The 13,421-nt window shown below is 43.2% G+C and overlaps 1 protein-coding gene across 1 annotated transcript; it reads right to left on the reverse strand.

Moving 5' to 3' along the window:
- Nucleotides 1-9,447: 9,447 nt before the first annotated feature.
- LOC113648629 (tripartite motif-containing protein 16-like) lies at nt 9,448-10,552 on the reverse strand. Its single transcript, XM_047814595.1, has 2 exons — nt 10,298-10,552; nt 9,448-10,094 (listed from the first exon to the last, which is right to left on the reverse strand). Exons 1-2 carry the CDS (start codon nt 10,341-10,343, stop codon nt 9,568-9,570), a joined length of 573 nt encoding a protein of 190 aa, XP_047670551.1. The 5' UTR covers nt 10,344-10,552; the 3' UTR covers nt 9,448-9,567.
- Nucleotides 10,553-13,421: the final 2,869 nt, after the last annotated feature.

The raw sequence follows: 13,421 nt of genomic DNA on the forward strand, positions 1-13,421 counted from the left end.
GAGAGAGAGAGAGAGAGAGAGAGAGAGAGAGAGAGAGAGAGAGAGAGAGAGAGAGAGAGAGAGAGAGATGATGTTCTGAGTTACGGTTTCTCTGAAAAGAACTTCCTGTATCTGTGGACAAACAGTGGGTGTGGCTTTAATGAAATGGGTTCAGGATTTAAAGGACAAGTGTAACACAAGATTTTAATGTACAAAATACTGTGAATTAAAGAGTTATATTCATTTAAGTCTGATTTTTACAAATATCTTTCTTGTGTACTTGAAAGTACAGTTTAAAAAGGAACACATTCATTTAAGAAAAACATTTAACTGAAATTTAAATAACAGAAAGAATCCACAAAAGACTAAAGCTACTTCAGAAGGCAGTCAGTACAGACATTACTGTAAAGCAGCTCTATGGCTCTAAAAGCTTAACAAGAAGGGATTAAAGAAAGCAAAATTAAGATCAGTCTTTATATCAGTCTTTGTATCAGTCTTTGAAGGCATTGTGAATCTCAGCTAATGGATCAAAACCTAAGAGAAAAAGGAGACAACACAGAGTATAAGTTATGCTCTTATGCTTTAGCACTTTACAATAAAGTGCACTGATAATAAACATCTCACATACAAAAACTGTTTAAACTAGTACACTAACATTACTATTTTATAGAAACTCCTTCATCAATCGATTACTGACCTTTTCACTAGAATGACTCTTCCAAAAGATTAAAAATCACAATATAATAAAATTAAAGGTTTTTGGGAAAGCAAACAAACAAAATAAGTACTGAGTTACTTTCAGGAGTATTTAAAAATAAAAAGAAAGAAAACCATTCAAGATCATTTAAAAAAATATCTTGCCTGTTCAATCACAAAAACGACTCTTCAGTTTTGTGATTCGGTTCCAAAATTTCAAGAGATGTTGTTTCAGCTGTTTCCATAGATGTTGTTTTTTTATGATTTTCTTTAAACAGTGGAAGCTCCTGGGTCGGTGAATGGTACAATAAGACAATGATTGTACCTTGACCTTGGAGTTCAGCTGTATCTTTTTGGAAGTTTTCTTTGGTGCTTTGTCTACCATTCCCACCGTCCTTCTGTTCACGGAAATTAGCTACAGTCCCTCAGACCTTTAACCGCCTAATAATATTTGCAGTTGTAGTCACAGGAACATCAAGCCTTTACCTTTTTCATGTTTGACTAGAATTTTCCTTCTGAGCTCCTCAGACAGCTCCATCTTTTGTATTCTCTGCTCTATGTTCAGTGTGTTGCAGACACTGATATTAAAAGAATAGTGACTGCTTTTCCCCATTTAAATAGACTGAAATCACTGAACCTAAGATTGAAGACAATTGTGTGTGGAGTGAAAAACCAAATTCAAGAAATTGGTTTGAAATATCAATAAAACACAATTATTTATGGTCTAAAGGTAACAACAAATCTGTCCAGGCCATAATTTAATGTATTTTGAAGTAATTATACTGACGTGTGTCCCTTAGTGACACATTGTTTTTTCGGATTGTGTACGAAACCCTGCTGGTCTCCCACTAAGAGATGTGTCCCAGTTTGCATGGGTTAGTATTGAAAAAAGAAGATCAACTATCAAAGTTGGTCTTACTTTGAACGCAGGTGTCCTTCGAAGTCCCTCTGTCTTCTAAAGGATCCTCTTCAAGTTCTTCTACTTAATCTATTGTTTGAATCTTTAAATGAAGGAGGCAGACTTAGATCTTTTTGATTCTTTTCAGGATCCTCACAATGGGAGGCCTTGTTTTTATTAAAAGTAGTGTAATACAGATAGATGTGTGTTATATGTAAAATAAAAAGAAAATTACAAATAATCAAACAGTACTAAAATAAGTAAAAGTAATTAAGATGCAAAGATTATACCAAACCAAGAAACACTCTCCAAGTGTAAGCTTGCGTTTGTTCTATGATGCACACAGAGTATAACATGCACTGAGGCTGTCTACACTAGAATGCACACACAATGTAATTCAAGACAAGCTTTTATACATTCTGTATTATTACTGTTGCCAGTTGGATTTCATTTTGGCCCCCTTTGAGCTTTCTTGACAGCCAACTTCTCATCTCCCAAACATTTCTCAGTGACTCTGAGTGCAACAATTATTTTTTTTTCTTTATCTTCAAGGTTAACACTTTTATATATGGTTATATGGTTGCAGTTAACCTCCTGCAACTGCCAGGCTGTGATTATATATGACTGTAGCTTTCTCTCGCCGAAGAATTCGACAGCAAGCATTAAAACACCCCGTGTGCAGATTTCTCCCAGCGAATACATAGTAGGCTTTTAAGCTTTCACTACAAGAAACAGCTTTCATCACTTTTCAGGAGAAATTAATCATTGATTCAATGAGCTGTAAGGGTACCACCAAATTGTGTGTTTTCACTTTTTAGTTAGGGTTATCAGAGTAAAGGGGGCTATTTAGATATTTATTTGTAAAAAAAAAAAAAAAAAAAAAAAAATTAGGACACCATTTAGAATTTTCATTCCACTTCACAATTATTTGCTACTTTCTTTTGGTCGATTCAATAAAATCTGAATAAAATCGCAATAAATTCCATTTTTCTTTGTGGTTGTAACGTGTCAAAATGTGAAAAAAGTTCAGTGGGTATGAATACTTTTGCAAGGCACTGTACATTTAAACAGGGAAAGTGTGTCTGAGCACCAAACACTATCAGGAAGGCTATTCCAAAGTTTGGGAGCTAAATATGAAAATGCTCTACCACCTTTAGTAGACTGGGAACTACCAGAAATCTTGAGTTTTGTGATCTCAGTGAGTGTGAAGGATTGTAACGTGTTAGAAGACTAGTTAGATACATGGGAGATAAACCATTAAGAGCCTTATAAGTAAGTAGCAGCAGTTTGTAATCAATTCTAAACATAACAGGTAGCCAGTGTAGAGATGGTAGAATTGGTGTCATATGGTCATATTTTCTTGTTCTGGTAAGAACTATGGCCAGTAGGTCAGTAATAGTATTTTATAATCAATGTGAAATTTAACTGGGAGCCAATGCAATTTGGATAAAATAGGGGTGACATGTTCATATCTTCTGGTTAAGGTTAGGACACTAGCTGTTGTGTTCTGGACTAACTGGAGCTTGTTTATGCTCCTACTGGAACATCCAGACAGTAAAGCATTACAATAATCCAACCTAGAAGTAACAAATGCATGAACTAGTGTTTCTGCATCATGTAATGACGACATATTTTTTATCTTAGCAATATTTCTGAGATGAAAGAAGGCTACCTTTGTGTTATTATTTATGTGAGCTTTAAATGAGAGACCGGTATCAATAATCACACCGAGGTCTTTTACTGCACATATGTAATAGAAAGACCAACCAGAGTTACTCTGTAATCAGAAAGATTACTTCTGGCTGTCTGTGGTCCTAGAATAAGAATCTGTGTGTCAGAGTTAAGCAGGAGGAAGTTAGTAAGCATCCACTTATCATCTCTCTTATGTTTAAATGTTTTGGGCTTTTTTTTTGGAGGTGAGTTGTTTATATTCACAACTATGGCTGTAAATCCCGGTTAAATTTCCGGTTCCTACTTTCTGATCAGTGACTAAATAAAGTACGTGATAACAACGTCACAGTGTGAAGTATCATCAGTGTTTGTGTGTGTTACTGAGCAGTGTTATTTTCTGCTAAGTGTGTTTTGTGTAGGTCTGTTTTCTGTTTATTCCTGTTTTCTCCTTTTTCTCCTTCCCTTTTGTTTTTGTTCGCCCCACTGACTCTTTTTCCAGTTTATTGACGTGTTTTTTGGATTGTTTTGCCTTGAACTCTTTATTAAAGTGTGTTTCACCAAACATGGATCCTGCTTCTCACTCATTACACTTATTTTGGCCTTTTTTCATAGACATGGCTGCTTGTTTATTCTTGGTGGATCTGGCAACACAAGAGGAAAAGAGCTGAACCGTTATAACGGTTGTAATAGTAATAATGTTTAATTTAATAATAATTTAGTTAGTGGTTCATTAACTAATTAATAACTGAATTAAAATAACAAACTTGTGCCATCACCGCTCCTACCGGAAGTGAGAAAGAAAGGAAGAAAAAATTGTTTACTTCCTTCATTTTTTTCCTCTTTATCCATTCTATCACATTTACAGGAAGGTTTGTGTTGTGAAGATTTCACAAAAGAAAATATTTTCCTTCTCCTTCATCTCTCTCATTACAGAGCATTAGAATGAACTAGAAGAAATACAAAGTTATACATGAGGATGTTAGATATGTCATTTATTTCCCATTTTATTTGTTTGGTAATTTATTAGTTTATAAAAATGAATAAAAATTAAAATATTAAATTTAATTCTTATGAGTTTCAGCTGAGTGTAAATTCGTCTTTGTGTGTTTTTTTAAAGTTTATTTTAAATATAGACAATAAGGACATAATTCAGTCTAACACAACAGAGAGATTTTATTTTTCTCTCCCCTTTTTCAGAGGTAAAGATATTAGTGACACGATGATCTGGAAACAGTTCAAGACAAATTCACCACCTGTAAAGCAGCTTACCTGTAGGTGTGTCTCCTCATTCAGGTGTTTACTGTACAATCTGTCATCATCCCAAGCAGGAGAAATAAACCTTTTGCTGCACTGGATGTGTTTTCAGTGCTGACAGATTTCTGTAGTCTAGTATCATGTTTAACACTTAGTGAATTTACAGCTTGCAGAAAATCCAAAGTTTTTAAATTCTACTTAATGCTAACTATTAGCCAAGTTAGCACAAGTGACTAAATTTATAAAATCCACATGTGTAATTTAGAGGTTAGTTCTGAAGAACAGAAAGGAGGATAAATGTTATCACGGCACAGACGCTATTTTATCCCCCAAAAGTTCAATCTATTCTTGTGGATTTGATGTCTGAACTGTGCAGCACTACAGGCTCCATTGTTTGTATGTGGAGTTTAGACCCACCAAACTGTTGGCTGAGATTGGAGCACAAAAGAGAAAAGATCACCAAATAAGGGATTTATTACAAACTGGACCGAATTTGAGTGAATATTTTACGGCTGCAGGAGTAAAGCGGATGAACAGATGAGTGTTTATTGAACCAGGATTCAGGACAAAACAAAGATGTGGATCTGAGAAAATCTCCAAAAGACACGAGAGAAACTTCTCCAGAACACACAGGGTTTATTTAAAGAAAATAAAAAAGATGAGTAGGTTCCACGAGCATGGCTGCTGTCACGATGTGACACGGTGAGACACAGGCGAGTGAGGATCCAAATGCAGTTTAAGGTTTTTTAATAAACACAACACAAACAAACCGGCAGGCAACGCGGAACAAACGGGAACGTGTACATGCACACACCAACAACGACCAACAACATTGAAGTGAACAGACAGAGTATATATGGTGAACGAGAACCAATCACAAAACAGAGACAGACAAGGACTAAGACAAAACACCTGGGGAAGAGAATGAATGTAATTAGTGTCCATGGTAACAGATAGGTGGGCGGGGTCAACAATTAACATCAGGGAGAGACGGCAGACAGAAACAAGAGGAAAACACAGACAGACACATTACAGAGCCCCCCCCCTACGAGCGGCTTCCAGACGCTCCCAAGTCCACAAAACCCAGTTCAGGCGGGTGGAGCGAAGGCGCAACCAGGGTGGGAGGGCGGGTCGGGTTCGTGTAGTGGTGGCGCCCGCCGAGCAGGAGGCCGGGGTTGCGCCAGCCGAGCCGGAGGCCGGGGCGGCGCCGGCCGAGCCGGAGGCCGGGGCGGCGCCGGCAGAGCCGGAGGCCGGGGCGGCGCCGGCAGAGCCGGAGGCCGGGGCGGCGCCGGCAGAGCCGGAGGCCGGGGCGGCGCCGGCAGAGCCGGAGGCCAGGGCGGCGCCGGCAGAGCAGGAGGCCAGGGCGGCGCCGGCAGAGCAGGAGGCCAGGGCGGCGCCGGGAGAACAGGAGGCCAGGGCGGCGCCGGGAGAACAGGAGGCCAGGGCGGCGCCGGGAGAACAGGAGGCCAGGGTGGTGCCGGAGGCAGAGCCAGAGACCAGAGCAGGACCGGAGACCAGGGTGGTGCCGGAGGCGGAGCCAGAGACCAGAGCAGGACCGGGGACCAGGGTGGTGCTGGAGGCGGAGCCAGAGACCAGAGCAGGACCGGAGACCAGGGTGGTGCTGGAGGCGGAGCCGGAGGCCAGAGCAGGACCAGAGACCAGGGTGGTGCTGGAGGCAGAGCCAGAGACCAGAGCAGGACCGGCGACCAGGGCGGTGCTGGAGGCGGAGCCAGAGACCAGAGCAGGACTGGAGACCAGGGTGGTGCTGGAGGCGGAGCCAGAGACCGGAACGGAGTTGGCAGCCAGGGTGGTGCTTTGGGCCTATGAACAGGGACAGGAGGTAGAAGGGCTGGCAAGTCCAGCGAAGCAAAACACAGGAAAACAGAAACATGCATAGGTTCAGGCCAGGCAGAGAGTTCAGGTAGTTTGGGTGTCATGACGTCGACCGCGTCCTCTGACTCAGTCATTTCGGTCGACCCGGCCGATTCGGCTGGTTCCGTCAGCTCGGCCGGTTCCGTCGACCCGGTCGGTTCGGCAGGTTCCGTCGACCCGGTCGGTTCGGCAGGTTCCATCGACCCGGTCGGTTCCGTCGACCCAGTCGGTTCGGCAGGTTCCGTCGACCCGGTCGGTTCCGTCGACCCGGTCGGTACAGCAGGTTCCATCGACCCGGTCGGTTCCGTCGACCCGGTCGGCTCGGCAGGTTCGGCAGGTTCCATCGACCCGGTCGGTTCCGTTGACTTGGTCGGTTCGGCAGGTTCCGTCGACCCTGCAGGTTCCGTCGACCTGGTCGGTTCGGCAGGTTCTGTCGACCCTGCAGGTTCCGTCGACCCGGTCGGTTCGGCAGGTTCCGTCGACCCTGCAGGTTCCGTCGACCCTGCAGGTTCCGTCGACCCGGTCGGTTCGGCAGGTTCTGTCGACCCTGCAGGTTCCGTCGACCTGGTCGGTTCAGCAGGTTCTGTCAACCCTGCAGGTTCCATCGACCCGGCAGGTTCCGTCGACCCGGCAGGTTCCATCGACCCGGTCGGTTCCGTCGACCCGGTTGGTTCGGCAGGTTCCATCGACCCGGTCGGTTCGGCAGGTTCCGTCGACCCGGTCGGTTCCGTCGACCCGGTCGGTTCAGCAGGTTCCGTTGACCCGGTCGGTTCGGCAGGTTCTGTCGACCCTGCAGGTTCCGTCGACCTGGTCGGTTCAGCAGGTTCTGTCAACCCTGCAGGTTCCATCGACCCGGCAGGTTCCGTCGACCCGGCAGGTTCCGTCGACCCGGTCGGTTCCGTCGACCCGGTCGGTTCAGCAGGTTCCGTCGACCCGGTCGGTTCCGTCGACCCGGTCGGTTCGGCAGGTTCCATCGACCCGGTCGGTTCGGCAGGTTCCATCGACCCGGTCGGTTCCGGCGACCCGGTCGGTTCGGCAAGTTCCATCGACCCGGTCGGTTCCGGCGACCCGGCTGGTTCCGGCAACCCGGCTGGTCCAGCTGGCGGCTTAGGGATGCCGGCCGCCCGAGCCGACCTCATCGTGGTATCCGCCAGTTTGGAGACCAGCCGGTTAGCACGGACCTCAGCCGAGCTCGCCGGTACGGTAGCCATGGGAACTGGCTCAATCACGGATGTGCACGGGACTGGTCTGGGCGGAGGCACTGTGGAGCATTCGGGCGTCCGTGGCTGATTCCACTCTGTGGCCCACGGATCCCGATGCTTGCTGCCCCCCCCCCAAAAAATACTTACGGCCGGCTTCCGTCTCTACAGTGCTCACGCTCAGCGTGGACCCGTCCAGGAGCAACGCCAAGTTGACGAACTCCGAGAATGTCTTTATTTCTCTGGTAGACGGCATCAAATACCGCAGGAGCTCCCTTAGTCCGTGCTTAAAAATGTCTTTGAGCGCCTTCTCATCGAAGTTGACCTCGCTGCACAGGTCCAAGAATACCTCCGTGTACTCCTCAACTGGGGCGTCCTCCTGACGTAGGCAAAACAGGAGTTCTGCTGGATCCATTGGTGGTTGGTCGTTCTGTCACGATGTGACACGGTGAGACACAGGCGAGTGAGGATCCAAATGCAGTTTAAGGTTTTTTAATAAACACAACACAAACAAACCGGCAGGCAACGCGGAACAAACAGGAAACGGGAACGTGTACATGCACACACCAACAACGACCAACAACATTGAAGTGAACAGACAGAGTATATATGGTGAACGAGAACCAATCACAAAACAGAGACAGACAAGGACTAAGACAAAACACCTGGGGAAGAGAATGAATGTAATTAGTGTCCATGGTAACAGATAGGTGGGCGGGGTCAACAATTAACATCAGGGAGAGACGGCAGACAGAAACAAGGGGAAAACACAGACAGACACATTACAGCTGCTGTATTCCCGATCGAAAGGTCTTTTATTTCAGATGTAAATTATGAGCTGATTATCAGTTAGATTGGGTGGAAAATCAACATGAAATGCTGCACAGATTGGACTTTACAATCCTTCATACAAAGAAATTAATGCATGGGCGTAAATTTCATTTAACAGTAGGGGGGACAATAAACATAAAATTTGTCATGAGCAATTTTTGAAGGGGGACACAAATAATACAGTCTAATTGTACTTATAAAGACATGTCCCCACAGTGAAAAACTTTGCTTTTATCATTACTGTAGCATGGAGACATTATGTGTCATTATGGTTATTTTCAAAGTTTTTCTCAGGTTCACTGACAAAGCAGATTTTTCTTCAAAACTATTTATCGCATTTTTTGTGTTGTTTACAGTTAAGCCATCAACATACAATAAAATATAAACATGACTGTTATTGTGAAAAAAATATGTATAAAATAAGTAATGGTTTGTAACAAAATCAATTATTAAATAATCAATTTACAGTAACTCTATGTATAAAAACAAAACGGCTTTGGCGTGTTAGTTACAGTGCACTATGCAACAAGCTATTGTAAACAAGCTGACGTTAACTAGATAAGTAATATTTTAATCGCTAATATAGCAGATTCATGGAAAATTACATCGGTAATCAGTATTTTTGCCGCAACTAATTTATGAATGAGTCTGCATCAAAGAGAATCGCAATATTTAAAGTGAATAAAATCCCCTACTTAATGGAGTTTAACAGTAAAACAGAACAGCAGTCTGATGTCCATGTTCAGTGTCACACAGTGTGTTTGGATCTCTAATTTCTTGCAGATTGAGATCTGAATAATGTCACTGCACTGTATGATAACTGAAGTCTTCATCAGGAAATGGTTCAAGATATAAAATCATAAACGTCTTTCACACACAGTAGGATGTGTTTCCACCAGCAGCACAGACACAGCAGTTTGAGTAAGTTTTATTATTTCTGGGGAAACCATTTAAGACATTGTAGTGTTTCATATAAGGATAATAAATCCTACTAATAGTGCATACAGTGAAATAGTCTGTTTGAAGACATTTCTTTTTTGTAGAAACATCCTACATTCTGCATTCATTACTTTTACAGTTTCTATACACAAATTAACCAGTGTAGCTCAGGGACAAATTAAATCTCACACCTCACTTATAGTTTTTCTAAACACTATTACTAACATTTTATTTTGGATCACAAAACCTCACAGCTGAGTTATTACTCCACATCCAGACTCCAGCATATAGAGGGTGAGTGAATGTGGTGTGGACTCTGTGGAGGAGCCTCATGGTGTCAGAGACGCTGTAGAAGGACAGAGTTCCTGCACTGTGATCCACATACACTCCTATTCTGGAGGATGATGGACCACGGAGCTCAGTTTGAATATCGTTGTGACAGAAAAACACAAAGGAAGAAGAACACTGCAGACTCCAGGACTGACTGTTGAATCCAAACACACACTCATTACCCAGTCCTTTTCTGCTGATCTCTTTATATGACACTGATATATCCACATCACCGCTCCTCTCCACCTCCCAATAACAGCGTCCACACACACTCTCCTTACACAACACCTGAATCCAAGAGTTAAATCTCTCTGGATGATCAGAATATCGCTGTTGTGTCTCACTCCGTGTCACCACTCTGTTCTTCTCAGACAGAATGAGTCGATGATGTACTGTGTTTGGGTCCAGAGTCAGATAACAGAAATCTACAATAATAAAATGTCCACATGTTAGATGTTAATAACAGGATTTATAATAAGTGTGTGTGTGAGAAACCTGTCTGTGTTTCTATCCTCCTAATGCAGCTCTATAAACATGGATCAGGTTTAGATCAACAATACAGACATTTTAACACTGTGTGTGTCTGTGTGTGTCTGTGTGTCTGTGTGTCTGTGTCTTATAAACCTACACTGCAGAAAATCTTCTCTGTTCTTTGGTTCTGAAGGTAAAATCATTTGAACTGCTGCAGCTGTGGAGACACAGAGACAGAAAATTTTGCTTCCTCACGTTTATTTCAGACGTCAACAACGTCACCATCTCAATTTATTCATCAGCTACGATTTTCTCCACAAATGTAAGATTTGTACTTTGTTTATCTGCTAAATTGATCTTGATGTCATTTACAAGACTGATGCTAATACTGTGTGATTTTCTGCAGTCTTGTTCCTGCTTACTTCTTATTTCTGTTAGATGAATTTTATGGCTCTTTTTACTGTGATACAGAAACAATGTTTGTTTGTTCACCTTCTGGTCTGATTTTGTTGAATTCCTCCTCACAGATTTGTTCGACCCTTTTTTTCAGATCTGAGAGAGATTTCCTCACTCCATCAAATGTGAGATGTTGATTGACAGTGAAGCTGAGTGAGTCGTCACATCCAGGAGAAACACAGAGAGACGGGAAACTCTACAGAGAGGAAACACATCATAGAGAAGGAGAAAAGTGGAGGAGAGGAAGGAATGAATCTCAGACTGAATCAGAACAAAGACACACTTGTGATCTCAGACAGGAACATTTCTTGTTGCTGTAATTAGCTTTTAGGAGGAAACTTTGTGAGGAACAGCGCCCTCTGTAGATCAGACAGCGAGTGTTACCTGGAGGAAGTGGATGTCATCGTGTGTGTGTGAAAGCTGCTCCAGCTCAGTGACTCTCCTCTTAAGATCAGCAATCTCCTGCTCCAGTTGATTCAGGAGTCGTTCAGCTCGACTCAGGTCAGCTTTCTCCTGAGCTCTGATCAGCTCCGTCACCTCCGAGCGCTTTTTCTCCATGGAGCTGATCATCTCAGTAAAGATCCTCTCACTGTCATCTACTGCTGCCTGTGAACGCATCTGTTAGAACACACACACACACACACACACACACACACACACATTCATTCATTCATTTTCTACAGCTTATCCGAACTACTCGGGTCACGGGTAACCTGTAAATCTCAGGCGTCATTGGGCATCAAGGCAGGATACACCCTGGACGGAGTGCCAACCCAGTGCAGGGCACACACACACTCTCATTCACTCACACACTATGGACAATTTCCAGAGAAACCTGCCATGCATGTCTTTGGACCGGGGGGAGGAAGCCGGAGTACCCGGAGGAAACCCCCGAGGCATGGGGAGAATATGGCAAAATATGGCAATTAATTGCAATTCATCTGATCGCTCTTCATAACATTCTGGAGTATATGCAAATTGCATTCATAAAAACTAAGGCAGCAGACTTTTGGCCAAAATCTCAAAACTTTTGGCCACAGCTGTATATAATTTTAACCAGTTGGACACGCTTCATTTAATGCAACAAACTCTTTTGGTTTAATTCCTGTTAAGCATATATATGAGTGTTTATACATATTTGTTTAGATCAGTAAACAAACACAGTTTCTATACTGTGAACCTTGGGTGACAACTTGCAGCTAGCAGACGTTTGGTTTAGCCTGCTAGTCTGCTCCCTGGCCCCGGCTCTGCATTGTCACTGATTAATTAGGCTTATCTAAGACTATGTGCTATGTTGCAATAAAGGAAAGTAGCACTTTCCTGAGTGGAATGCACACTATCCCGGCAGCAACCTTAACCAGTTGTATGCTACATCACAACCCCGCATTGGGATGTGGTTTAATTGTTTGCTAATTTGCACACCTCTACAATATTGCTTTTAGTAATCTTTGACTTCTCTGACTGACTAAGGCATATATCATTATCTCCTACATGGAAAACTATCTTCAATGCTTGCCTTGGACCCTAAGATTACCCGCTATGTCCGGCAACCTGGCTCCTGGAGTACTGCTGGAGGCCCTAAAGGCCTAGCTAATTTTACAAATAAACACTATAGAGTATATCTTGTTACATGATAGCTTGTAAATTATAGCAGTGAAGCACACAATCAGAAAGGAAATCACAGAAGATGTCTATTTATGCTGTAGAATTACATTTTCCTTTTACTGGAATTAAGAGGGCCAAACCTGTCCCAGCATAATGCAAAGTGCACCATGCCAGCTCCATGAAGACTCTCTGACTCTCAAGAACTCTGAGTCAACTCCACTGACCACCTTTAGGATGAACTCGAACACAGACTGCCCCCCAGACATCCATTGGAGCCATGCTCCAAAATCTAGTGGAAAGTCTTTCCAGAAATTTGTTACGATCCCAGAGAGTGTTTAGGGGTATGGATGGGATGTAACAACATGAAATGATTATAAGGTTGATTTTTGGTGTGTATGTGGCAATCAATGACAAGGACAACAGATAGTGGGCAAAACCTGTATCTATTAATATACAAGTGTTGGTGACAAGTGCAAAAAAAAAGTATGATGATATTTACATTTACAGAAAACAGATAAAGACAAAAAAGGGGACAGGGACACGAGCGGTGCCAAGACAAAGAAATAAGCAAAACAAAACCACTCGAACTTGAATTTATCCCTCTAACCTAAACTATAAAGGAAAAGTAATGAGACAAATCTTCAGCGTCAAACGACGCCCTAACTACCCTACACTACACTACCTACCCAAACAAAACGTACAGAGGATGGCACGCACTCCTAACCTAGAGTGTCTAATACAGAAATTATTACCTACACGTTGCACAATGTATGTCACGTGACGTACTCACCTGTCCACTTTCCCCAATATAAACAAAGCCACATACACAGGGCGAGAACGAGGGACTAACAAATTGGGTTAATTGAACAGTCTGACAAACGAACGGAAAAACACCACAACAAACAAACAAATCAGCACATGTTATCAAACAGGGGTCAAGTTCAACAGGAACACGAGCGAACTGGCATGAATGAATGGTGGCGGGTTTAAATAGGCGAGATCGGGTGTTGATTGGTGGATCGATTATAAGAGCAAACTGAGGACTAAATCTGTAATAGGATGTTCAACAAGCATATATGAATGTGATGGTCAGGTGTCCAAATACTTCTGGCCATATAACACCCACACACACACACACACACACACACACACACACACACACTCACACACACACACACAAAATGAATTTGGAGTTTTCATCCTTCAAGTCTGCTCCATCT

Source organism: Tachysurus fulvidraco, chromosome 1, assembly GCF_022655615.1.
Source record: "Tachysurus fulvidraco isolate hzauxx_2018 chromosome 1, HZAU_PFXX_2.0, whole genome shotgun sequence".
Taxonomy (NCBI): Eukaryota; Metazoa; Chordata; class Actinopteri; order Siluriformes; family Bagridae; genus Tachysurus; species Tachysurus fulvidraco.